Source organism: Macaca thibetana, chromosome 11 (genome assembly GCF_024542745.1).
Source record: "Macaca thibetana thibetana isolate TM-01 chromosome 11, ASM2454274v1, whole genome shotgun sequence".
NCBI classification, from domain to species: Eukaryota; Metazoa; Chordata; class Mammalia; order Primates; family Cercopithecidae; genus Macaca; species Macaca thibetana.
The window spans coordinates 62,085,443-62,111,715 of record NC_065588.1 but is presented as its reverse complement, the minus strand read 5'-3'; the positions used below and the strand labels follow the sequence as shown (position 1 = coordinate 62,111,715).

Below are 26,273 nucleotides of genomic sequence, written 5' to 3'. Positions count from 1 at the left end.
TGATGTTTTCAAGTGCCATTTTTCTTATTTATGTCATCACTGCATACAAAGTGGTTGAAAATAAAAAAGTCGAAATTTTCCAAGCATTCAGCATAAAAAATCTTACAAATTAACTACAGAACTATTTTCCAGTATCAAAATTAATTAAACGCCACCACCAAGTTTTCTCACCAGCCCTGCTTCCGTTTCCCATGTGCACATTTCTCCTTTCTAACCAAGCTCCACTTCTCTTTATAAGTCCTTCCATCACAAAATCAAAGGAACATGTGATTTCCCTCCAGAACGACACTGCCTTTAATTCATCTGCAAATGCTGACAGGTACTCTTACGAAAATGGAACCAAAAAGAGGTGAAGGAAGAGACAGAGAAGCATATTTCAAATCATTTCGACCCATTTCTTCATTTTGCTAAGATTAGGAAGGACATTTTGTGGAGCTAAGTCAGAAGGCCATTTCACAAGCACTTCACAAGGGCATTTCACAAGAGGGTCTTTGAGAGACGAGACAGGGGTTTGAGTAAATTACTTAGAAAATCCAAGTTTAAAAGCCTCTTCTGAGTGAAGAATGGATGTTTTAGTTTGACTTATCAAAACTGGATGTTTTAACTGACTAAATTTCTAGATAATTCTTCATTTTTTAGAAATTACTGAAAACGTGCTTTCTTTCTCTCTACCTGTTATCAAGTATAAAGTAAATGCTTGTAGAATTGTATTAGTTACTAAAGAGATACACAATAGTAGTTCTTGTCTTTGCTAAGAAACTTAAAGTTTCATCACAGAGACAAGATGAATGTCAAAGAAACAACTAGAGATATGAACAAAGTAAGGGCCAAACCCACAGATCTAGGGCTCCATAATTGCACACTCCAGGAAACCCCGGCCTTCTTCAGTCCTTACTGCTCTTTCCTTCCCCCTTCCGTCTCTTCCTTGTCCTTCTTTTTCTCAATTCCTTTTCTCCCTTCTGCCTGTTTTATGTGTTTGGCCTGTCAGTGATGCTCACAGGCACTGCTGAGTACTCTGCTTTATGAAAATGCCCATGTTTCTATATCTGCTTACTTGCTTGATTCATTCATTCACTCATTCCCTCCCTCATTCGTTAAACCAACACTATCTTATAAAGCTCTGTACTAGAGAGCATGGAGGAAACTATCCAGACCAGACCCAGATTCGGCCTTGGTTTCACCTCTCTGCAGTCCTAGCTTTTGTCATTTGCTTTTATGGAAGCTGTCAAACACCATGGCTTCTTACTGAACTTCTTAGCGACTCCCCCGTTCCAGGGATCTGTGTTGCCTTCTCAACATTCTCACGGCCTCAGTGGCAGGGACCTTAGGCCCTGGGACTCCTCAGATATTTCTGTCTGCTTTTTCTTCCTTCTTTTAACTTCTCCCCCTCCCTCCATGCGTTACCACTTAGTGCCCCCAGGGCTCAGCCAGGGGTTCCTAGCTCATCTTTTCCTTCTCTACTTATTCCCTTAGTGCAGCCATAAGGATTCAATTACCACCTATACTCAGATGAGCCCCAGATTCCCATCTCCAGCCCTGACCCCTCTTCCTCTTTTCAGTCCCTTATTTCTCAATGTCTACAAAACATATAGGCTAGACATTTCATTGCCATCTAAAATAAACATGTCAAAACCAGATTTTATTCTCTCTCCGCCCAAAGGCACCTCTGCGGGCTACCTCACCGTGAGCGGCCCAAGTGCCGCTGCCCCAGCTGCCAAGGTCTGCCTTCACCAGCTTCCTCTTTCTATCTGTTGTCCCCTTTTCCCTGCATCCTTCCCTCAATTCTTCTACTAAGCCCTACTAACTCTTTCTCTCTATTATTTTCCCAGACCCAAGCCTTCAAGGCTATTTCCATAGCCAAAGAACTCTTCTGGATATTAACTATCTCAAAGACAAAAATCATAAATTCATACACTCAAAAAAGTAATAAACAGGAAAACCTTCTTAGGGTATCCTGCACATCCTAAGACCGATCAGGAATAGCTCCTGTAACGTGTTTTCTAGTGATTTATAGAGCATTAAAAAAATGCTTCAAGCTGGAGTTATATGCGTATTGTTTAAGCTTTTCTATTTACTTAATAGTTGTTTTTATATTATGTTCCCAGGGAGGTACCGGCCTAGCAGACACATTAGAAATAAATGCGGAAAAATGCAGACAAGATTAATTTAACAATGGAATTGCAAGCATATCCATCAGAAGACCTATCTGCAGTCCAGTACATCATGCTGTCAGGAAATTTTGCCTCTGGCTTAACTTCAAGTTTTCCACTTCTTAATCTTCATCCCTTTTTACACATTTTTTTTATATTAAAGTATTCTTCTACCTCCTTGAGATGAATGTAAGAATACCTATCAGTTACTGAACATGGGACCAGCTTCCTGAGACTTGCAGCTTCATTGACCACCAGAATCAATTTGGCCGAGCCCTGGAAAATGTAATGGTCCACTGTACTCCCTTCCTGTTCTATGGGGGACTTGTCCAAAGTTGTGGGCCTACTATAAAAGGATCTTCTTTTCTGGCAAGGATGACAGCACAGTATTCCTCTTAGAACGACTGGACTCTCACCTCCTTTGAAGGTTATTAGTGTGTAGATTATCTAAGACTGATGGTCACCCATTCCCCCTTTCCCTCCAACACCCTGGGTTAGGTCATTTAGATGCTCAGTTAAGTCATCTCTAGAGGTGTGGTAGAGAAGACGGGGAAGTAAAGTTAATATGAATTAACTATCTAGATTTTGCCAATTTGCTATTACTAAGAATCTGTTAATAGAATGAAATTTTTAGCAAAATCTATTTGGGTTAATACCCAAATGCCCAAAATTTAAACCCAAAGAGTAATTCCACACACACACACACAAAAGTATAAGTCAAGACAGGCATTCAAAGGTGCATCCATAGAAATAGCTGGAACTGGTAGGAGTCATGGCAGCCCATCTGAAGCTGGGAATGAAATGTTACTGACAAACTGCACAGAAGATAAAAGGTACAGGAAAGACCAATGGAATGAGAAAGGAAGGTCATGTGATATTACATGGCACTGAAGAGACAGAGACAGTGAATACTTTTTAAGTATCTGTTTTGTGAAATCAAACCACACCAGAGCCACACTGTGATTTCTGCAAAAAGGTGGATCCCTGTACAAGAGTGACTGGAGTTCAGCCCACCCTCTACTCTCTAAGCTGTCCCCCGAGGCACGGCTCTGCATGTGCCTAGAGTGAGTACCTTTTTCAAATTTGCACAAGGGTGCCGTATGGCATGGCAGTGAAACTGCATCTTGGGATGCGGACTTCAGTTGGAAACCTAAGAAAGAATAATCCAGTGTTTTGAAATGATCTGAAGGACACCCGATCAGCTTCTATATGAAGAAAGCCACACACACAAGGTTCATAGATGTAACAGACAGTTCCTCAAGGTGAAAATAAGATCAAGAGCTATCCTGGACTCCTCCAATGACAATTAAATGACTCCTTTTGATACTGTTTCCCAGAGATGTTTTCTTCTTGGAGCTGGTTCTTGGTAGTAGATTGTCCCGTGGATACGACATCAGGGTGGGGCATATGGCATGAATACCTCAGAACAGATCTAGTGATGAAACACTAATAGACATTTTTTAGACCAGGCGCGATGGCTCACGTCTGTATTCCCAGCATACAGGAGGCCAAGGTGGGTGGCTCACCTGAGGTCAGGAGTTCGAGACCACCCTGGCCAACAAGGTGAAACCCCATCTCTACTAAAAATACAAAAATTAGCAGGGTGTGGTGGCGGGTGCCTGTAATCCCAGCTATTCAGGAGCCTGAGGCAGGAGAATTGCTTGAACCTGGGAGGCAGAGGTTGCAATGAGCTGAGACTGCGCCACTGCACTCCAGCCTGGGCAAGGAAAACAAGACTCCGTCTCAAAAAACAACAATAACAACAACAAACAAACCAAGACATTTTTTAAAAAGCATGTTGCGGGGGGATGAATAAAGATAATTATTTCAAATTCTCAACATTGTGTTCAATCCTAGGCTCCATAAGTGCCAGGAAATAGTGACCTGATGTAGAGGAGAGTACAACAAAAGGGAAGAGAAAGGGTAACCAACACTTTTTAGAGCACTGATGACACATCAGGAACACCACACACATCAGCTGTGATGAGGACCCTGTGAGACAGGTCCCATGAACCCCACCTGACAGATGAGGGAACTTATGTTCAGAAGTCATGAGCTCTGAGTGAGGTCAAACAGCTAGTGAGTAACACAGCCCAGATTCAAACCTAGGTCTAACTACAAAGCCCATATTCTTTCAATTACACCCTGCTGCTTATTAAAAGGCTGAATAATACGCCTTATGAGAAAAAGTTAAAGGAAGTTCTATAACTCATGCTTGACAAAAAAGACTGAAAAGTGATATAATGTTTTTGAAGTACTGTCTAGGAAGGACTAACCTAAAGGATGGTAACCAGCTGTTTTGAAACGGGCTCTGAAGAAGTAAGAATAGGAAATGGGCTTCAACTGCAACAAGACAGCAAGTTTCCTTACCAGAAAGATTGCACTTATTTGACTCAGTGGCTGAGGAAGACTGTGGAATCTTCTTCCTGTGCAGAAGTCAAGATGACTGACCCCGGAGAAGAGCGGGGCAGTGAAGTTTGTTTAAAATGGGGAAGACCACTGAAGGAGTTGACCAGAAAAAAGGAAGGAGAGGCAAACGGCCACAGAATGGTACAAAATGGCAGAAGGAAAAAATAGCACAAAACGGCAGAAGGAATGGTGGAACTGAAGAACTGTTGGATGGAGAACTATACAGAAAACAAGAGACTCATGATTATAAGTAATTAATAAATAATGTCTAGTGTAACTGTGCTTGTGGAGTAAATTCCTACCACATCTCCTCTGAAGGTATTTTCAAACAATATAGATTTTTTATCTGAATGGAAGAATTTAAGAGTGGTCCTGCCTCAGAGCAGGACATAGAAGTGCTAAAGGACTGCTTTGAGAGTTTTTGCCATCCCTAAAACAGCTTCTTTTTTAACTTTATATTTATATAGATGAATAATGTTCTCATTTTGGAAACTAAAATGCCCCATTCGGCATGATCATCCTATGACAATCCACAGTTTAGACTTGTGAAAACTGTGGGCCAGAGACGAAGAGGGACTCATCCAGTAAATAGCTGATGGAGCTATGGCTTGACATTGAATCCAGGAAGAGATTCCAAATCCAGGATTCTTTCCAGAATCATAACCTATGTTTTCAAACACATTCTGAGAGTTGGCTGTCTGTGAACAACACCTCCTCAGGTTGTTCCTTTAACTTCAATGTGAATCACTTACAACTGCTAAATAAAACTGATAATTCAGCATGAACAGGACAATGCGAAGGACCCAAGTATCCAGGACTCCCCCGCCACTCTACAGATTGGAGGAAATGAGTTTCAGAAGGGTTCTAGACAGAGCAGAAAGCAAGGTCTAGAAGCTTTTGTTCTTTATTTTGCTGCGGCCCACTTTGAAGAATGCTCCCAGGGGACATTATTTCTTTCATTTGCATATTCATTCATTCATCTCTTTAAATTTAAAATACATGAGGTCACACTTTTTGGCCTATTTTTGCAGCACTGAACATTTTTAAAGCTGTGCACTTAATGAAGAAATAAATGACAGAATATAAAAATATATCAAGTTCACTTTAACATAAAAAATTTGATTAGCTTACCAAAATAATATGCATAAATTTAAAACTTTCATATTTATTATCTACCTGAAGAATCATTCTGTGAAGTGTGGTAAGGGTTGCAAACTATTGGGTGTTTGGGGATTGTAAAGAGAACATAAACAGAAAGACTAGTGGAAAGATATAGTTAATATAGTATCTAAATCAGGGATCACCAGCCTGAAGTTCTGACACTAGAACTTCCATACAATGTATTATCTATAAGTGTAGATATAGCCAGATCCATAGAGAGTAGACTTTTAGTACAGAGATGCCACTGTCATAGTTTCATTTCTGTTTGGCCATGCTTGTAATGTAATTTTTAGAATGGAATTGTTAATAAACATACGGTTAAATGTGGTGAACCCCACATCCTGGAGATTCAACAGTACTGACCATTTACCATGGTAAGTTCTTATTTCTACACGGATGCCCTGGCTCTGTGTGTGCATAACGGGCACTTAGAGTATAAAGGGTCTCATCATCTCGGGTATGACAAGAAAGACCAAAAGGGATCCCAAATGTAATGCCGTTTGGTATTGATGAAAATTCTAATGACCGAGTGCTCATTAGGAAGATTGGCTTTCGGAATAAGCCGTGTTCGTGGAATTGAACATGCTAAGGGAGTAGAAGAAATGGACAACTTGGAGCATATGACCGGGCCTTGCTTCCTGGATCTTAATCTTGCTGTCATCACACAGCTTTCCTTGGAATCCTGCCAAGCAATGTGCCAGCAGAGAAGCTGCTCTGTTGAGCAGAGGATGTGGATGCTAACTACCCTATCACCTGTTTCCGGGGAAGACTGAAAGCATATTAAGGTTTTTAGAAGGATGATCCTCTCAACAACCAGCCCATTATTAAGCTATCTTCTTATCTAAAAATTAACTTTAAAGTCAAGTGGTAGAGTTGGTTCATCTGTTATCCCAATCTTTGAATATCTATTTTTCTAACAACAAAGACCAGCTGCTCCCTGCCTCCAACACTTGAATCTAGAGGCATCTTCTAAAATTTGCTTGTTCCTTAAATGCTAATGTAAGTCATCAAAGTATACCAACTGAGTTGGATACACGGAGTGTCGTTTTGAAATAAATAGTTCTATTGTTCGATATCAGCTTTTAAGATTAGAAAATGTCCTCTGAGTATCTGAAGCCTTATTTCTTAATATTGTTCCTCTCGAAGATCTTGTCCGTTGCTGCAGAATCTGTGGGGGCTCTAATGCTGAAAGGACAAAGGTGAATAGGAGAATGGAGTGGAAGGAAGCTAAATACCAGCTCTCTCTACCGCTGGCATTCAACAACTACTAATTGCTACTAACCTGTCTATACAGTTCAAAAACTTGAATTTGAGCCTTTGAATTCAGTCAACCCTTGGAACAAAGGGTATTTAGCCCCTTTTTTTTTTTTTTTTTTTTTTAAATAAGGGAAAAGGAAACATATAAGAAACCAAAAGAAAACCACGGAGATGCACATTTCAGTTAAAGTTGGACAGGACTCCAAGAACTAATAAGATGTTTTAAAAATAAAAAAAGGAGAAAACTGTGAAAAGTGTCGAAGGATCTAGTACCCCAAGTTCCTACCAGATGATGTCATGAACACTCAGGGACCACAGACACTGAACAGAGAGAAATGCATGCAGGAGCAAAGGAAAAACAGCAAAAACAGAATTATGAACTACATGTGTTTATATTCATGGCTAAAGATACAGAACATCTTACTCAATAATCTATAAAATTGGGACAATAGAGCGTATGTTGTAGGCATGAGGAGTGAGTACGATGTAAAGATTTTTAAGTAAGACATAAAAGATTTAATGCAGTACCTTGGTCAACAGTGAGTATCGTTCATGACTGCAATGTTAGTCTGAGAGAATACTCGGATTATAGAACAAAAAAGAAAAAGACCTGGAGAAGGTATCTCCTCTTGGTGATGGGGACCTGTTTCATGAGAATGGCTAGGCAATGACTGAATTAAGAGACTGAGCAGAAGCCCCTTCCCTTGACTAAGGGCAGAGAAAGAAGCATGTTTTCAGCTGTGGCTGAGTAAAAATGAGTGTAAGAACCACCTGGAACACAAAGAGGGGAGGCGGACAGGAGCCTCGTCTTCATTGCTTTGGTCTTTAGCGCCTCTAGTTTTTTTTTCTCTAGTATACGCTCTCACTCCTTCCTTCCTCTCTACCTCTTTTCAATATATCCTCTTTTGTGCTGTTAGCTTTATTTGCCCTTTTTACTGGTCCTAGTGAAAGTGTTCTGTACATTCAACATCCAAGATGATATGCATGCAGCCATCTCCTAAGAGAGGACGACGTGAGCCCAATTGGTCACTGAGGGTGTAAATGTGGAAGCCAGAGTTCTCCACCTGAACAGCTGGGTTTGCATGTGTTTTCCTCCACAGGCTTAAAATATAACATCTTGGTCCTCTAAGCAGGGGATAAAACTGTGTTCAATGGATTTACAGAGATGAGGTTATATCTCCATATTCATGCCCGTGGATGTGCTGTTCCTACATTCACATCTATACAGGCAAAAAAGAGGCAAAGATATCAGGTTTGAAGCTTGATGGTTTTTGGTTAAATTAGGTCAAAACTCCCTATTTTTCTTCATCATCCCTTTTTTTGTTTGTTGGTTAGTTGGTTTCTAAATAGACTCCTTAGGATAATGACATCTATTTCCCACTTCGCCCCTAGCTTTAGATATTTTTCATTCTCAAGTTAGCCTGAGAGAATAATAGGATTTCTAACTTTGTCTTCCCTATGACTGAAAAATTCAAAATATGCCTGTAAAATGATTAAAATTAGGGATGCTAAATATGCCTGTAAAATGATTAAAATTAGGGATGCTAAATATTCCACATTACAGGAATAAATCGGAGATAAAAAAAAAAAAAAAAGAAGGCAATCCGTAGTTTAAATTTCCTGCCTGCAGGGCACACTACACCTTACATCCTTTTAAATTCCACAGGTAATATAATTTATATTAAATGGGGCAGGTCCCAGCAGAAATTTGTGCTGGCGCCAGACAAAACAATTACTTTGATGTGCACTTTTGAAAGTATTGCGGCTCCCAGGTATGGGACTTACATACAAACAGTAGAGATTTAGATGTACTTTCTGTTATTAAAATTATTACATTGCTAATGTGTGATTATTGAGCATAATGAGCAAATTAAAGGTAATCTATTTACTTTTTAAAAGTTAGATCAACAGTTAGAAAGTAAGAAAAATTAAAGTCAGACAGTCTCATAGTTGGCTAAGCTACAATTTCCTAGAAAAGAAAGCAAAACAAATCTTCTGCCAGCGGATGTGTTCAGAAGTAAGCCTTTTTAAGATGATGGTAGGATATATGTTGTAAAGGTAATTATAGTGGAATTCAGGTGGGGTCAAAGTAGATCAAGATTAGAGTTTTGTAACAAAAAAAAAGCCTTTTGCCGTAGTTGACCACATTGCAGAAACTCCTCAATCTATATGGGAGTTGGGTTGCAAAAGTCTGCTTGTGAATTGACTATCGGGAAAGCAGAATAAACTTACTAAAATTACAATGGTTAAAAACATAGGCATCTATGAAGTCCCCATTAGATGCCAAGGAAGATGTTAAAGATGAAACTTCCTTCAAGGAAGAAATAGATGCATAAACAAATAATTTTAACACGGTGCACTAAAATAGCTGTGGATAAACGAAGAAAGTACCAACACTTCCCAGCAACAACTGCAGACATATGTAGCTCATTTTGAAATTGTAAAAAGGTTAATAATAAAGAGAAAGGCAAAGGAAAAAAAGGAAAGGATGTGAAGGGAAATATCTAGAAGACAAGTGAATGAGACTTTGAAGAGATGAGGAAAAATCTAGAGATGCTGGAATGTATGAATAAGAAATCACACCGAGTAGAACAGACAGACTGGAGAATAGAACTGCAATACGTGTGTGAGATATGCCGAGCTAAGGAGAACGACTCATGCCAACAGTTCCCCGTGCCTGTTCCCAAGCGGCAAGGGGAAACCTAGCCTGTATACAGGCTGCCCTTCACATGTAATGGCTGTTTGACAGTCAGGTACGAGTAATGTAAAGTGTGCTTTCCATGCAATACCATAACTCACCATGAAAATAAGCTAATCTTCAACAAAATTATACCAAACTTAGGCAAATTCTTGGTCCACTTGATTGTCTAATTTGACCTTCTTTTCTCCACAGTGTGTGGTTTCCCCTAAATGCTTAATTGGCAGACTCTATGGATATCTCAATTTTATTTAAAGGACACAGATTTGAGTAATTAAGTGTAAAGAGGCAGTCAAGCTACCTTTGTAATGGCTGAAAAGCAACGGTACAGCTGAAATGGACTGCCAAAATGAAACTCAGGTCACACAGTTGTTGAAACCACCCAGAAGCAGTAGAAGGACTGGAAATTATGTTGGAAACCTAATTACATCATTACTATCCAGTGCAGCTGCTTAATCCCATGTCTACCACTTCCCAGAACCACGCGGCCACAACAGGATTGTTACCTAGAAACATCCTTACTGGAAATATTAAGCACTTGTCCAATAATTTCCTGTTAATCACCAATTTCCCTAAATGTTGGCTTGTGTGCCTTGTAAGTGGCCACTCTATCTTTCAGTTCTCTATTCTCAAATCGCTGTCATTGATGAAGAACTCCCCAAAGAACAGGCCTCCCAGGTCCTTCCAAAGAGGGGCACAGACTCCTCTCTGAATTGCTCTTTCATGCTAGTTAATTGATCATTGAGTGATCCCCTAACTTTGGACAAACACTGAGAGGCCCAGAACTCTCAGCGTATGACTCCATCAGAGCACTTTACCTCCCCACACCCACTTTTTTTCCTGAGACGGAGTCTCTCGGTCTGTTGCCCAGGCTGTAATAGAGTGGTGTGATCTCGGTTCCCTGCAACCTCCACCTCCCTGGTTCAAGCAATTCTCCTGCCTCAGCCTCCTCTGTAGCTGGGATTACAGGCACGCATCACCACACCTGACCCATTTTTGTATTTTTTTTTTTTTTTTTTTTTGGTAGAGACGGGGTTTCACCATGTTGGCCAGGCTGGTCTCGAACTCCTGACCTCGTGATCTGCCTGCCTCGGCCTCCCAAAGTGCTGGGATTGCAGGCGTGAGCCACCGCACCTGGTAACCCCTTTTTATTGAAGTTAACAGTTCACATGCTTGGCTCCCACTCGTTTTCAGCTACAGGGAATGCCCATACACCTTTGCAGTCAAATGCTAGCCTCGCACAGGTCCTGGCACACTGGAGGTGATCAGTAATTGGAAAAGAAACCCATTTCCGCAGGGTCTTGATCTTTAATGTTTGTAGCTATTATGGCACTATATTTGATGCTGAACCTCCAGAATAACTATTAGACAAAAACATCAGCTGCTAAACTTGTAATATCTTATAAGCATGATTTCTGCCCTCAAAGAACATACAATCTAAACAAAGAACAATAAAAAAACCTTAAAATCCTTACTCTACAGAACTTAATGTTCAGCATAATTTGTTATTTTTAACCTCTTTCTTTACGATCTTCTTCTCTAAGACCCTGTTTCTTTTCCCTTCTACCCTTCTAGTGGGTACCACTAGCCCTAATCAGCATCAAACAAAAATATCCCCAAGAGTATTCTATGAGTTGAACTAACTCACCACCCGGATTCTAAATGCTGATGGTAGGGAAGACTAGAGAGTCACCTTCTCGCTGAAGTATGGGAAGTGAAACAACATACTAGCAAGACATTTGTGCTTAGCTTTTTCCTTGTAAAGCTACAGAGAACATGAATAAACACAAAGATGTACCTAAACACTTATTAATGAATGTTGCTGGGCTACTGTGGACCCATTTCTGTAGAAATCAACCTTCAAGAGCTCACATAAAATGGCAACTAATCTGTATGCCCGTAAGATGCTATCATCAGAGGCACTGACCCCCCAAGTGACCCCTGACAGTCCCCTCACCTCTCCCACAAGACTTCCAAAGGAACACCCCTCCAGCCATTGTTATGTGTGACCTCACGGCAACTTCCCGACATGAGTTTAGCTGCAGGCTGATGTCTAAAAGTTCACGCACTATAAAAACTGGTTTATTGGATGCAAAAGAGAATTAGGACTTCAAAGACTCTTACTCTGTCAAATTAAATTAACATATGGAACAGCAACTAAGCTATGACTGGTATTCATAGCATCAGCTCTTTGGTAAGGCTCTGGCTGGTTTTTAATGCAGTTTGTTCACTGTTTTAAGTGACTATTGCTGATCTATTCTGGTTACTTAGAAGAATATTTAATGCCTTGGGAAACACAATATAATGTGAAGTGTAAAGAGCTGAATACAAAATTACACATAAGGTATAATCCATATATGCTGAATGAGACTCTATATTTAGCTTTTAAAATTGTTTACTTCATAGATAAAAATTTACACTAAAATATTAATATTTTAGTGTATAAGATATATTTATTTAGAATATATTAATATTCTAAATAAGAATATATTAATATTTTAGTGTATAAGAAGTAAATATAAATATTTCTTCTGAGTAGTAAGATTCAACAATTTTATTTTATTCCTTCAGCTTTTATGAATTATCCAAAATTTCCAAAGACAATGTATTAGTTTAAGAATATATGTATTTTCAAGGAAAGTATTTTTTAAAGAAAAATATTCCTTATGTAAGTAGAAGCATGCAAAGAGTACTGTGCATATACAGGGCAGGCACTGTCATGCACACTGTGTGGCTATCCTCAGAAGAAGTGGAGTCGAGTGACGACATGTCTGTGCCGTGGAGTTAGTGTCCACACACAGGTTTGGACATGAGGTATTTTATTTGTCTTCTGCTTTTTCTTTCTATTCCTCAACCTATAAAACTGTAATAATGAACAATGAAAATATTTAAATATTGGTAATTTTTTTTCCATTTTGTTTTTCTTCTGGAAGACAGCTTGGTTTCAAAATACAATGGAATCCCATTGAAGAAGCTTGATAAACACGTAAACAAAATTAAGCAGACTAAAGCATGAGAAACAGACAATATTCAACAATTTTTTTTACTTACAAAAACAGCAATTTCATTTGGTTTCACTGACTATATCAATATTGTTAATTATAGAGAAAAATGCCCACTTTAGTATTCATCCTCATTTCCTGTTATATATGTGTATGTGTTTGTGATAAAGTCAATTTATTATAACCTACTCCCAAAATAATCAGAAAGCCACGCCTCCAAGAAATAAAAATTAGGACATGCATTTCAAAGACTGATATAAATGACTTTCTATTTATCTGCAATTAAAATAAATATATATATATATATATATATATATTTTTTTTTTTTTATGGAGTCTTGCTCTGTTGCCTAGGCTGGAGTGCAGTGGTGCAATCTCGACTCATTGCAACCTCCGCCTCCCGAGTTCAAGCAATTCTCATGCCTCAGCCTCCCGAGTAGCTGGGATTACAGGCGCTCGCCACCATGCCCAGCTAAATTTTGTATTTTTAGTAGAGATGGGGTTTCACCATGTTGGCTAGGCTGCTTTCGAACTCCTGACCTCAGGATCTGCCCGCCTTGGCCTCCCAAAGTGAAAAAAATTTTCACTCTCTACGGTTTCATTCTAATTTACGTAACCAAAAGCTGACTTGGCTGTAGAGTTATATATATGTAAGATGTTTAGGAGTTTTAAAATAAGTAATTAATATCATCAAACTAGCCAGAAATTTAATCTTCAAAATGTCAAAAAAATCATTGGAATCAATTAATAAACAGCGTCATTCAGAATCATCAAATCAACCAGTTGGGCATATCAGAACCATTCTCTTGCACCTTGTTTTATTCATTTATAAAACAGTAATACTTTAGTTGTAAAGTTATAGCAAAAAAAATCAGTTAAAGAACAATTGCTAAGAAACTGGAGGAGGTGGCTTGCACTGTCTTGATTCTGGATGCTTTCTACTGTGGAAAAACAAGATAGGTCACAATTCTATGTGGAAAGAGTATACCTGATATTTGTGTAGTGCTTGATATTAGAAGTCATTTAAAAAATGAATTGCTCTGCAGCTTCAATTGTGAGATGAGTCTATAATCTAGAGGTAGATGAGACTGCAGTGCTTTGGTCACTCAGTGAGCCAAGGGACACACTGGGTGGAAACAGTATGTCCAGATTCTAGGCCCAGCCTCGAAATCCATGAGTTAATTCTATGACGTTGAACAGATCTCTCAGAAGTCCCTGACCCAGGGCCTCTGGAATATGAAGCTAATGATTTAAAGTTCTCTCTAATTAACTGGTGCTTTACAAATTACTGTACAAATTCAAGATATTATCATTACTGTTCATGGATCACTATGTGATGCGTTTGATTTTGTTATTTACTACTACATACTGGCAAATCCCCACCTCCCCCAAATAAAACATTTCCTCTTTATCTCCACTAGGAAATCAAGCGGCTCTAGGCCGTTATCATGAATGTAAATTTGCCAGTGTTGGGTCTTATTTCATTCCAGCAACAAAAATGGATGTTATCTCTTATCTGCTAGTTATCCACAGAAGCCTATTTCTCACCAATCAAAAAGCCGAAAGACCTAACATAACTCTGAGTTCAGAAATCCTGTGATGGAATCTCTATTCTTCCTCAGAATGAAGAAGCACTACTCTTGGAACACAAACAGCCTCTGTAGGTCCATGGATACAGTGTTTGACAGGCCTGTCAGAAACATTTTGCTAACATTTAACCTAAAAAAAATACTCACTGTGATGTCTCCAACCTTTAACTTGGATCCTTCTTACAGTGGCTCCTGTTTACTGGAGACCCTTGCTCTGCCCCCACCTCCCCAGCAATGTCTCAGTATGTTCATTCTGCTCTTGTGACTACAGTCTTTTTGGCTGTCCCTAAAAGGTAATTTTTCCCCACTCAGATCCTTTTACTGTGAACCTATGCATTTCTCCAAAGTTTCCTAATAGTCTGCAATTTATGTTACTCAAACTGATGGCTGAAAAATCAATCAACTGATTTAAAATCCTACATGTCCCTTTATTTTCTAGCATACATTGGCCATATATACATTTAACTTTATGGCATTTGTTTTTAGGAACTGCTTTCGTGAAGTGACACAAGTTTCAGTCTTTTCAATCAGCAAAGCCATTAGTTTCAAATTGTGTATTTGGTGGAGAATATATTTATATGTATATAAACACATTCTAGACCAGGACACAATGAAATATAAAGCAGCTGAAGGGAAATGGTATTCCCAGTGACATCTCATATCCTGGTGCTTGTTTCTTTAAACAAACAAACAAACAAACAAACAAAACTAGGCAACATTTCGACCAATATATACAAATAATGTATTCTCTTTCTTCTTTTAGATCCTACTTCAGCTTGCTTTATTTTCTTTCTAATACTACTACTTGGTTTATATAACTATCTCACTCTACAAAATTTAGAAATAAAATTTTGAATTAGTACTGGTAAGTAGCACACTGATATTTTGTATGGGACAAGAGGAGAGTGAGGAAGTTGGAATTATCTTAGGCCACAGCGTGAGTTTCACAGTTAAACCCTGTAGTATCAGCAGGTCAAAAATTTGCTTGTATCAGAGATGACTAATGACATCAGAATATGGTTCTTTACTTTCTTCTGAATGTAAAAAGATACCAAAACATACTGTCTGTTCCATTTCCTCATTTCTGGGCAGCTGTTTTCTCAGACTCTGCTATCTACTGCAGAAAATGGATCTGGCCATCCAGCTGTCACTTAGTTTTATTCTCACACTTGATGAAAGCATTTCCCCAAGCTCAGTGTCTGTTCAGTAATTTAAAGGAATATAATTTTTGATTGTTTTCTTTTTCAAGGGCTCTTGGGGTAAAAGGTTTTTTCAGAAAAGACACAGAATTTTTGAGTCAGAAAAACCTGAACTGAAATCTCATATTCATCATTGATTACCAGTATAATGTCTCATTTTTGTGTAAAATGAAGACATTATAACTGAGCTCACAGAGATTTTCAAAAGATTAGTTTTGAGGAATGTGCCTGGTATAGAATGTGGCATATAACAGGTGTTCGATATTGTTTGTTTATTACTATCTATGGAAGACAAATTAAGATGATCAACGGTCTTCACAAATTCATGTCGATTCTCTTAAGAAACTTAGAATGGCTCTTTACCTATTTATTTGGAAAGAAAAAAAACTCTTAAAAGTAGGATGATCCATATTAGAGCAAATATTTAAGCTCAACCTGGGGAACAGGCACCAAGTCCTCCTTAAATCTGTGCAGAGCCCAGGACAAAGTTTTCTACATAGTTGTTTCTCAGAGAATAAACTCAGGAAAGTTTTTATAAAGTAAGTTAATCAACACCATTCATTTTTACTATATTTGAAAAACATTTCTATGGTTCTCACATAAAAGACTTCATTTTCACATACTTCAGAATATTATGTTGGTGGAGATCATGTTTCTTAGGCTTGTGTGTGTGTGTGTTTTATTTTGTTTGAAAAGTTCTGCTTGTGTCCTTCGAATAACAAGGATCTAAAAATAGGACTCAACAGAAAATTGTGGGGCATTTCTGAATTTACGTCATAAGGCATCCATTGTCTTCCATTACCTAGTAAATGTTTAATGTCAGGATCTTTGGGAGAAAAAACAATGTGTGCATATATACATATTCATAAGTTTATTATAAAATTTGTGATTTAAGGAATGTTTAGTAAACAATTGACAATTGATAATAAAACATGTAATACTGTTTTAAAATTCCATACACCTGTAACTTGTTTCACTTGCTATTTCTTGCAAAATTCAGTATCAGTTTTTGTAATTCGATTACCAACAACAGTGTCACAAAATCAGACAACAAACAAATGCTTGGTGACTATTCATTTCAGCAAAGAAACAGCTCATGTCATTAACAAATAAGTGCAGTTTCAACATGAACATTGGTTGATATTTTTCTTTACATCAGTAAGTAAAACCAAAGTGAAACAGTGAAGTCAGAGCTTTACTCATTCATCAATAATGTGAGTGACTTCTTTGCTAAACTGGATGATAGTTTTTGAATACCCAAGGAATATTTCCTTAAATGTTTTATGCTATTTATAATGTAAAGGCTGCAGATATAACACTTTATTAAGTTTAACCTGCATTATTAAAATGTCCTCAATAATTTTTTAAAGTCTAGACAATCATCAAAACAATGCGTCAAGTCCTATTCGTAGCATTTGCCAATTTCTGTGGTGTAAATGTTCCTACCATGGTCAATTTCAGCTGCTAATGTGTCATCACTAAACACAGAGCTGGAAAGAAATGGGAGGTGGCACACCATTATGTAGTATTTCTCCACATAGATACAATAAACATAAATACCATCAAGAGCATAAATAATAGTAAAGTCCAGAAGAATAACTTGGAAATGATGAGTTTTACACATTGACTGTTTTCAAACATAATTTATTTAATTATACATGTATATATGTTAATTTTCAGTAATGGCTGTGTTTAACAACCAGCTCCCAAATTTCCTAAAAATGTAACAGTTGGCTCCAACCTGCCTCCAGCACACAAACAAAATCTCCCTTAAAAACAATGGCCAGTTTGGGTATATTAAACTGGCCTATGGGTGTATTAAAGCCAGTCTGGCTTTATTAACTGAATTGAGTGAGTGTTCAGTAGTTACCAGGGCTTCTACTACAAAGATTGGGCTCATTTTGTTCTTAAGTGGTCTTTTAGAGAACAGGAAAAAATAAAATTGTCCCTGTGGTCTCCATACCCCGCTCTATGTATTCACTGCAGTCCACAGTGCTGGTCAGTCCCCTTTGATACACTTGGTCCTTGGCTAGAGGCTGCTGTGAGCTTGCTGTGGCTACTAAGAGGGAAAGTTAATGACACTTGTCTGGTTTCTAACTGAACCAGGTTCAAGATTTGGGTCTGGTTAAGTTCTGCCCTCTGGCATTCAGCTATGCCGTGACCTAGGAACAGATTCTACCTTGCTTGAAAACACCCTGAAAAGGAGTCCAGGGGAGAAGTAAAACTAAAAACAAGCTTCTTGGAATAGTAGCATGCCATTTAGTCCTGTAAGATGTAGTATTTTCATAACTAAATCTTCATGTACAAATTTAGAGTGCATTAAGGCCCTCCTAGAGAATGCAGAGAAGCTGATCATTAGTGGCGTTTCTCTCTAATGGAGAGGTAGTTATGACTGAAATAATCCAAGGAGACCTCAATTTGAACAAATCGTTTTCACTGACTACAGAGTAAACATGACCTAATTTGCTTACAGCAGTTAGAAAAGCAATGCAAATTACATATACAAGATAATCTAAAATAATGAAGTCATTATAAGTATTAAAATATTACCCTATCCTATAAAGATTTTAAAACCACAAAATATTCAGATGATTGAGATGAAAGGTTTCCTTCCTCTTTTGATTTTATTATTCGCTTAAATTCCCCGCATAGTTGTCTCAGTGTCTAACTTGAGTAGTAGAAAAACCCCAGGTGTCAGGAAACTACTTAGGTGGCAAAAGTGCTGGCAGGTAAAATGTGATCCAGTAGTTTGGAACTAAAAATATCAGCTTTCCTAAGATGCAGTGGGATATCTGTAAATTAAAATGAAAACTATCCAGAGTTAAAAGAGCTTCAATTCTCTTCATAAAAATAACATGACCTGGGAAATAATCACTTTCTTCCTCAGAATATAAGATCCTAAAGGGTACAGACCATGGTAAAATGTCTAGAATGCAGAGCAGTCTAGAGTGAGTGAGGCTTTTCCTTAACCGACATTCAGAAAGCTGGCCAGAATGTTTCCAGTTCCTTTCCCAGGCCAGAATTCTTCTCATCCAGAGATAAACTTGATTCAAACCCTCATCCCCCTCTACTCCAGCCTTCTGCAATTCAGAAAACATCCTGCAATTATCATATCACAAGGCAGATTTTTCCAAAGTGTGTGCGTCCTGTGACAGATAGTAAGTAAGAGAGCCAGTGAAGTAATGGAGTGAATACTGAATCAGGGAGAAGTAGGATCAGAAGTCATTATGGGGAAAAAAGTTAAATGTAGGTACTATAGAGAATAAATAAACATTGGAAAGAACTTGCTCCCAAATGTGTCATAAACCACAAGCTACGAAATATAAGGATATTTGGTAACATTTGGATATTCAACTAAACTTTTCAGTTTTCATCTGTTCAGAAACACGAGTTATAAACCGATGAGAAGGTAAAATAGGATGAACACAGCCAATGCCACTTGCCAGGCATCATTGGAAACTGACTCCATTGTCTTACAACACTAGAATCTCCCTGAGCCCCAGTTTCCTCATCTTTAAAATGGGAAATGGGAATAATCGTAACATGATTTGGCAGGGAGGCTAGGAGGATTAAGGATAATGTGAATCAAGTGCTGGACATAGCAGAGTTCATTGTATAGTGGCTACCACCAAGATTTTAGCAGATATAAAGGATATTTAAGCCCTTAAGGGCTGTTGAATATGTACTATAACCATATATATGAAACATGTGAATATCAGATAACACCGATATTTTAAAATGCATGATATTTTCTTCATGGGGAAAAAAAACGATGCCCCGTTAGCACCTTTCCAGGACTGGGTAATGGGGCCCCGCAGGGAACACTAGCCACTGCAGATTTCCATTGAGGCTGGGAAGCTCCACCTTTCAAGTTGCAAAAGTCGTTGAAAGATCTGAACCCTGAGTTTATGATTTACAATATGTTATACTGAACAGATGATAACAAAAAGCATTAATCAAAAATCAAAACCTGAAAAAAAAAATGAATAAAGTGCTGCTCTACCAAAGGGAATGATTTTCTCTCCTCTTTGACTAGCTGTCAAACTTTTTCCCATCCGACTTACAGCACGTGGATATTTTAAAATGTACTGAGGTAGGGATTTGGGGACCGTTAAATAGCATCACGAAACCTTGGCTAGACAGAAGCCTGGTGTCCTGTTTGTTATTTAGCTGGAGGCCGAAACTCATATTAAAATACCTACACTTAGCCCAGAAGTCATGTCAAAATTAAAATGAAGAATTGGCATCAGTGGCTGGCGGAAATACGAGGGCACTGTGCTATCCCTTCCGATGGATGAATCATTTAACTTTTTTTTTTTTTTTTTTTTTTTTTTTGAGACGGAGTCTTGCTCTGTCGCCCAGCCCAGGCTGGAGTGCAGTGGCGCGATCTCGGCTCATTGCAAGCTCCGCCTCCCGGGTTCACGCCATTCTCCTGCCTCAGCTTCCCGAGTAGCTGGGACTACAGGCGCCCACAACCGCGCCCGGCTAATTTTTTGTATTTTTAGTAGAGACGGGGTTTCACCGTGGTCTCGATCTCCTGACCTTGTGATCCGCCCGCCTCGGCCTCCCAAAGTGCTGGGATTACAGGCGTGAGCCACGGCGCCCGGCTTTTTTTTTTTTTTTTTGAGATAGAGTTTTGCTCTTGTCACCCAGGCTGGTGGTGCAATGGCGCGATCTCAACCTCCACATTCTGGGTTCAAGTGATTTCTCTTGCCTCAGCCTCTCAAGTAGTTGGGATTACAACAGGGGCGTGCCACCATGCCCGGCTAATTTTTGTAATTTTAGTAGAGACAGGGTTTTACCACTTTGGCCAGTGTGGTCTCAAACTCCTGACCTCAGGTGATCTGCCCGCCTTGGCCTCCCAAAGTGCTGGGATTACAGGCGAGAGCCACAGCGCCGGGCCTTTCTTATTGCTTTAGGAGAAATAATAAGCACTGCTTTTCACCCACCCTCCCTTAACCTAACATTCCTTTTGACTTTTAAATCACTGCTCTGCACACTTGCTCACTCTGTGCTATCCCTGACCACTCCTTTTTGTCCTTTTGCCTGAGCCCCAGTATTCAGATGGAACATAAGAAAATACATGGTAAGTAAGTAGAATTACCTCTATCAGGATGCCTAATGTTCCACCTATTCCCAAATTACTTCACAGAGATTTCCATTTAAAATAAGAAACTTTTTCCTTAATTTTTTCAGAAACTTAAAAATAATGTCGTTAATATGATTGCAAGTTCTCTAGTTTGTACTGTCAGTTTCTTTTCATCAAAAAACAGTCTTATGCAACAGGGTGACTATTGTCAATCATAATTTAAGTGTATATTAAAAAATAACTAAGAGTATAACTGAATTGTTTGCAACACAAAGGATAAATGCTTGAGGTGATGAATACCTCATTTACTCCGATGTGATTATTAAGCATTGTATGCCTGCATCAAAATCTCTCACACACACCACAAATATGTACATCTACATACCCACAAAAATAAAAATTTTAAAAAAATAGTGCTCGTCACTTCTAATAATTAATTCTAATTTCACTTCTCCACTATTGCAGGAATCAGGTTTCAACTAATTTTTGCATTCTTTTTAGAAGCAAGTAGGATACAACAACAGTGACTGGAGTTACCCCAATCAGTCTGGCATTGATAACACAGTCAGGGATATACCACCACAGCAGCCACATGAAGTCAAATTATTGTGTTAAGTGTTTATTCCCACAGACTCATTCATCTCAACTACCAGATACTTTCAGTAATTAAATGCCAGCATGTAAGAAAGATCTCAAAATCAGATTCTTCATGCAGTGTTCTTCCAATGTTTAATCAATTAAGAAAACACAGACCTCCCCGCAGGCTGTGAAGCTACTGTAGATCAGATCAGTTTATAGAATCATCTTATGTTCAACAAAGGCTTTGCCATTGGCCATTGACTTATGAGTAGCAGCAAAGGTCAGAAGATCTGCTTCTAGAAATGGCCATGCTGCACACGCACACAAATGTGCATTTATAAAAAGAACAGGGAGAAGAGCAGGAAGAAGGAAAAAGCAGAGAGAGAGAGAGAAAGAGAGAGAAAGCACCACACTCCCCCCACAACAGCAGCTTTGTGATCCCTCTGGTAATGTTACCCGGTTTTGTTTATCATGAAAAGATCCCATTAATGCCTCAGCCCATCAAACAGCAGACCAAGTCCATGAATGGCACCTATCAGAGCCCAGGGCAAATCCAATGATTAGAGGGAATTCGCCAAAGGGCCTTTGTAGCTGAGAAAAATGCCTACTCCAGAGAGGAATGCAGAAAATTCCTGGGAGCACAGGCCCTTCTTTGTTGGCAGTTGGGCGGTATTCTGGAGCAAATAAAGGGACAAAAATGGGATCTCAGATGCAATGAACATTTGAAGAAAATGGTTTTCAAAGACCTCCTTGAAACATTCCTTTTCAAAAACCCCCAAAACCATTACTCTGATAAGGATGAACTACAGAACTTCTACTCAAACCACCATTTTATAGTATTGCATAACCTTGGAGATTCTCAACAGGAATATAGTTTTATTTAGCTCTCCTTTGTCCTGCTGAGTTTCCTGGTTAAACAGTAAGCCAAAGTTAAAACTTTACAGATAAGAAAACACACACATGCACACGCACTCCTCACTTACTCTCTTCAACTTTACTGACAGAATAAACTGAGATTTAGCATAACACAGAAGCATTAGGCAAGGAAATCAGAAAGCATATACTACTGAATCGAGTGTACTAGCCGTCCTTAGAGCGGAACAAAGCATAAAGAATAAGCTGAGCTATCACCATTATCCAAATATGCATACAACCAACTAAAAAGAAGTCTGCTAGGCAGACTAAGTAGGCGAAAGAAGGTAAGTTAAGGCACAGGGACCCTAGACATCAGTAAGCTTTGCTTTCATCTACTTCTGTGCACAAGGAGGTATTTGTGTGCTGAAATCCCCTAACTAACATATGGCAAATATAACATGCCTATATTGTTTTTATTATACAAGAGCCGGGGTCTACCAGAGCATGCAAAAGGAATGCCAGGTCTACTATACCTCTTTAAGTATGTTTCCCAGAGAAACAAAATCTTTCAGTTTTGTCTGGTAGGAAAAAGCTGCCACAATAGAGAATGAATCAGAACCTTTAGGTACAATGGCTTTTAAAAACCTAAAGCCTTAGGTAATCATAAGGAAGGCATTTCGATACATCTGAGTTTCTCATTTTTCTCAAAAGGGTTTTTTTCCCCTTCTTAAGGCCCAAACAATTTTAATGACTTTTCTGCACAATGTGCCCCTAAGTGTAATACCTTTCCTCATAAATCTTGTTATAGACTTGCTTTATGTTCCATTTTAATGTTTGCTGGGTTGAGGGAGGAGCGAAGCAATAATCATGTAATTCTAGTTGAAGGTTTTCCTCCCCTTTCTCCTAGTCTGAAATCTAATAAAATATTATTTATTTGCATCTTTGGAGAGCTATTCACTAACATTTTTCAAAACTGTAGTAAAGTGGTTGCAAAGGCGGTGTCTTTATTGCTTTGCAAATGTTGTTCATTTTACAATTTGTTTTAAATGCCATTTTACTGGTACCGGTGGATTTACATTATAAAGCTGTATTAGGATGCTATTTGGGGTATACACAACAAATGCAAACCTTTGGACCGTGCTTCTCCTCACTCACTTCTTATTTGCCCATGTAATCATATAAAACACTTCTCCCAGACTTCCCTTCCAAATAATTGAGCATACATAATTGTGGGGTTATTGCATCACTGTTTATGGCCAACTTTGCCCTTTCTAAGAGTTACTCCAATAAGTCTCTACCTTGGGGTGTACTTCCATAAAGTTTATACATCTGTGCACCAAAAGGGAGAGGTCAACTTTACTTTTGCACCATTAAATGTACAGTTTTGCAAACACTAATGAATGCAATACTTTCTCAAATACACGATGGCTTGAAAAACAATTGCCATACTTTCTTGATGCATTTTGCAAATTTCCTCCTATGTCTGGACTGGAAAAGCTTTATTATTACAGTTCTTATGAATAAAATGCTTAGATTTGCCAATGTAAAAATGATCCATTTGAAAGAAATGTCCAGAGCAGAAATAAATTTAAGCACAAAACAAAATAAATGCTCTGAATGACCCTGATTCAGGATTCCCTATAAATGGAGTGTACTTCTCCACCACTATAGAGTTCTCTGAAATCCTGCCAGATGCATAAATCCTTGAAACATCTTCTAAAAGATAAGAATGAGCTTGGAAAATAGATCATCAAAGAAATATGCAGTGCCTATAAAATAAACCACACACATACACACACAATTTTCATTTACTAGATCCTCTTTCACAAATCTAGCAGATGGTAGAGTTTTAAAACTAAGTTTTTCAAATTGCAATCTGATTTTCTATTTAAAACAGAATCCTTAATATGTTAGAAAAAAAATGTGGTGGATATAATACAAACACCAGAGGCACACAACCAGGCTCACGATAAGTTGGCCAACGGAAGAAATGTATATAATTTAATCAGAACTGTGCACTCAAAAGCATAATACCAATTGTTAGCTAGACAAGTTTTTACTCCCCTCTATGTATCATTTCTTTATAGTACTACAATCTACAAAAAAAAATTGAATTAAAAAATATCATCACAAACACTCTTCTTCAGCCAGTGACATTTTCAAGTGCTCTGCGCCATACCAAACAGGAGAAGGAACAGCTACCCACGTGAAGGCTCTACTCTAAATACAATGGGAAAGTGAAACATCAGTTTTGCCTTTTCTCCTCTTAGAGGATTCAAACTATCCTAACATCCTTCAGTTTCCATCCTTATCTCCCAAAATTAGACGAATTAAACTTTGCAACTTAGTTGCTTAACTCTTGGAATAAAGCTCATTTTGACCTCTTTACCAGTAGCGATTCACCCCCTGAAATGCAGGACAGCTCTAAACCTTGAAGGTGGCAGTCGAACACAAGAGGGTTCTCATCAGCCGCTACCTCTGAAACCCTACAATGTTCGCCAAGGATGAAAAATCTCCAACAAGGAGGTGGTTTCAAAAACCAGTCCTGGTCTGCATCCATTTGCAAATACTAATAGAGAGGTAGATTCAATGCTGCCTTAAAAAATTTTCACATTTGAAACTTGGACCCTCAGGAAGAAAAAGAAAACGGCTTTGAAGAAACAGAAACTAAACAGATGAGGTGGTTTGTTCTTTTCCCATGTATCCATTTGGTCTTGTTGAATTCTGGAGTACCCTGTCATGGCAGATCTTGTCATTAAACTAAATGCCTTAGGTTTTAGCTGTGACCACACAGGGGTGAGGAGACATTAGATGTTGCTATGAACAAAATGGGTCTTGCTGCAACCCTTAAAGGTCCTCCTGTACTAACAGCAATTAGAGAGTTGAGCTGTAATTTCACCCTCCTTCATGCAGGACCTTGTCTCCCCTTCCACAGGAAATGGGGGCTGAGTCAGTGGGGCATGACTATAATAGGAGCCTGTGACCGGGGTGCAGTGTAGCCATCAGTATAAATCTGTCATAGACACACTCACAGAGGAAGAGGGACTTCCATACACTGCCATCTTTACACTTTTTGATGCAGATACAGATTTATGACACACGGGAAGCAGAGAGTCTTTGAGCCAGAGGGGCTCTGTGAATCAAGGCCATTTTGTAGGTTTCCGCCGCTTGAAAGAGCTACACATTTCTAATTGTGCTTGAAGTCAGCCCCCTTCCAGCCCCAGGAGGCAGCACCATTTGGTTGAAATAAAACTGAGGACTTTTCTCCACAGCTGGCCAGCTCTAGTTTTAAGTTTTAACAACAGGATGAATGGATTGAGGACGGCTGAAGGCATCAGAAAGTGTTATGCCAGACTTTTAGGGACTCTTCCTGACGACCCAGTTCCCATGGATCAGATTTGCTCGGAGATGACAAACTCTACTTTGAAGGGTCCCTTTGCTTTCACCCAACACAGATGACTCTTTCACCAAGATACTTAAAAGCGATCCAACTGAGACCTTACAAAAATGTCTAACAAGTTTCAGGCAAGAAAAGAAAAGAAAAAAAAAAAAAGAGTCTGCTAGGAGTAAATGAAAAACCTGCCCAGAGTTGGTGTTAATTAATTAAAAACACAATTTCAAAGCATTCCTAATAGAAGACTTCCTCCATGCAGCCAGTATCTGATTCAGGGAGTGACTCAAGCAATAAAATCACAGTTGGGACGACTCTCGTGGTGCTGGCAGGCCAAGTTCAATATTTTCCCTGTGAGGCATGCCTGTACTATAAAAAGAATGTGATGTTTGAAAATGAGTGTCTCTGCTCTGTGTGCTGGCATTAAAAGTCTCTCCTAGCCCTCCTGCCACATTTTGAGAGTACAGTATGAATCACAATCATGTGACGAGCACCTCCTTGCCAAATTCTTTCATGCTGCTACCACGGTATGTTCCCTCTTAGGTTTTTGCCAGCAGCCTCTGTCCTCCAGCCAAGACCATCAGAGTGAGCGTCGGCGCAGAGGCAGAGCATTCCGGTCCAGATTCACCAGCGAGAAGACAAGGCAGCGCATTATTGTACAAACTGTAATCTCTGAATTGACTAAGTGAGCAGGAAGGGACAAAAGTCAGCTAAGAGATGCAGCAAACAGGCTGCCAAGAGAGGATGAAACACATAGAAAAAGGGATTGACCTTTGGAGGGTAGCCTCCGTTGTGCTGGGCACGGGGCTAGGCTCTTTAAACTCATGCTTTTATTTAATACTCCTGAGAAATGATCACTAGTACTATGAGTGAGGAAACTGAGACCCACAGTTAT

The 26,273-nt window shown here is 38.9% G+C and overlaps 1 protein-coding gene across 3 annotated transcripts in view; it reads right to left on the bottom strand.

Moving 5' to 3' along the window:
- Window positions 1-26,273, bottom strand: part of HMGA2 (high mobility group AT-hook 2) — a 137,625-nt gene that overhangs the window by 45,266 nt on the left and 66,086 nt on the right. The window contains exon 4 of one of the 3 annotated variants that reach the window (XM_050746609.1): window positions 3,060-3,531. The exons of the other annotated variants lie outside the window; for them this stretch is intronic. Coding sequence (XP_050602566.1) covers window positions 3,425-3,531 — 107 coding nt within the window. The 3' untranslated portion in view covers window positions 3,060-3,424. Of the gene's footprint in view, window positions 1-3,059; window positions 3,532-26,273 lie in introns of those variants that run through there. 3 annotated transcript variants of the gene reach the window in all.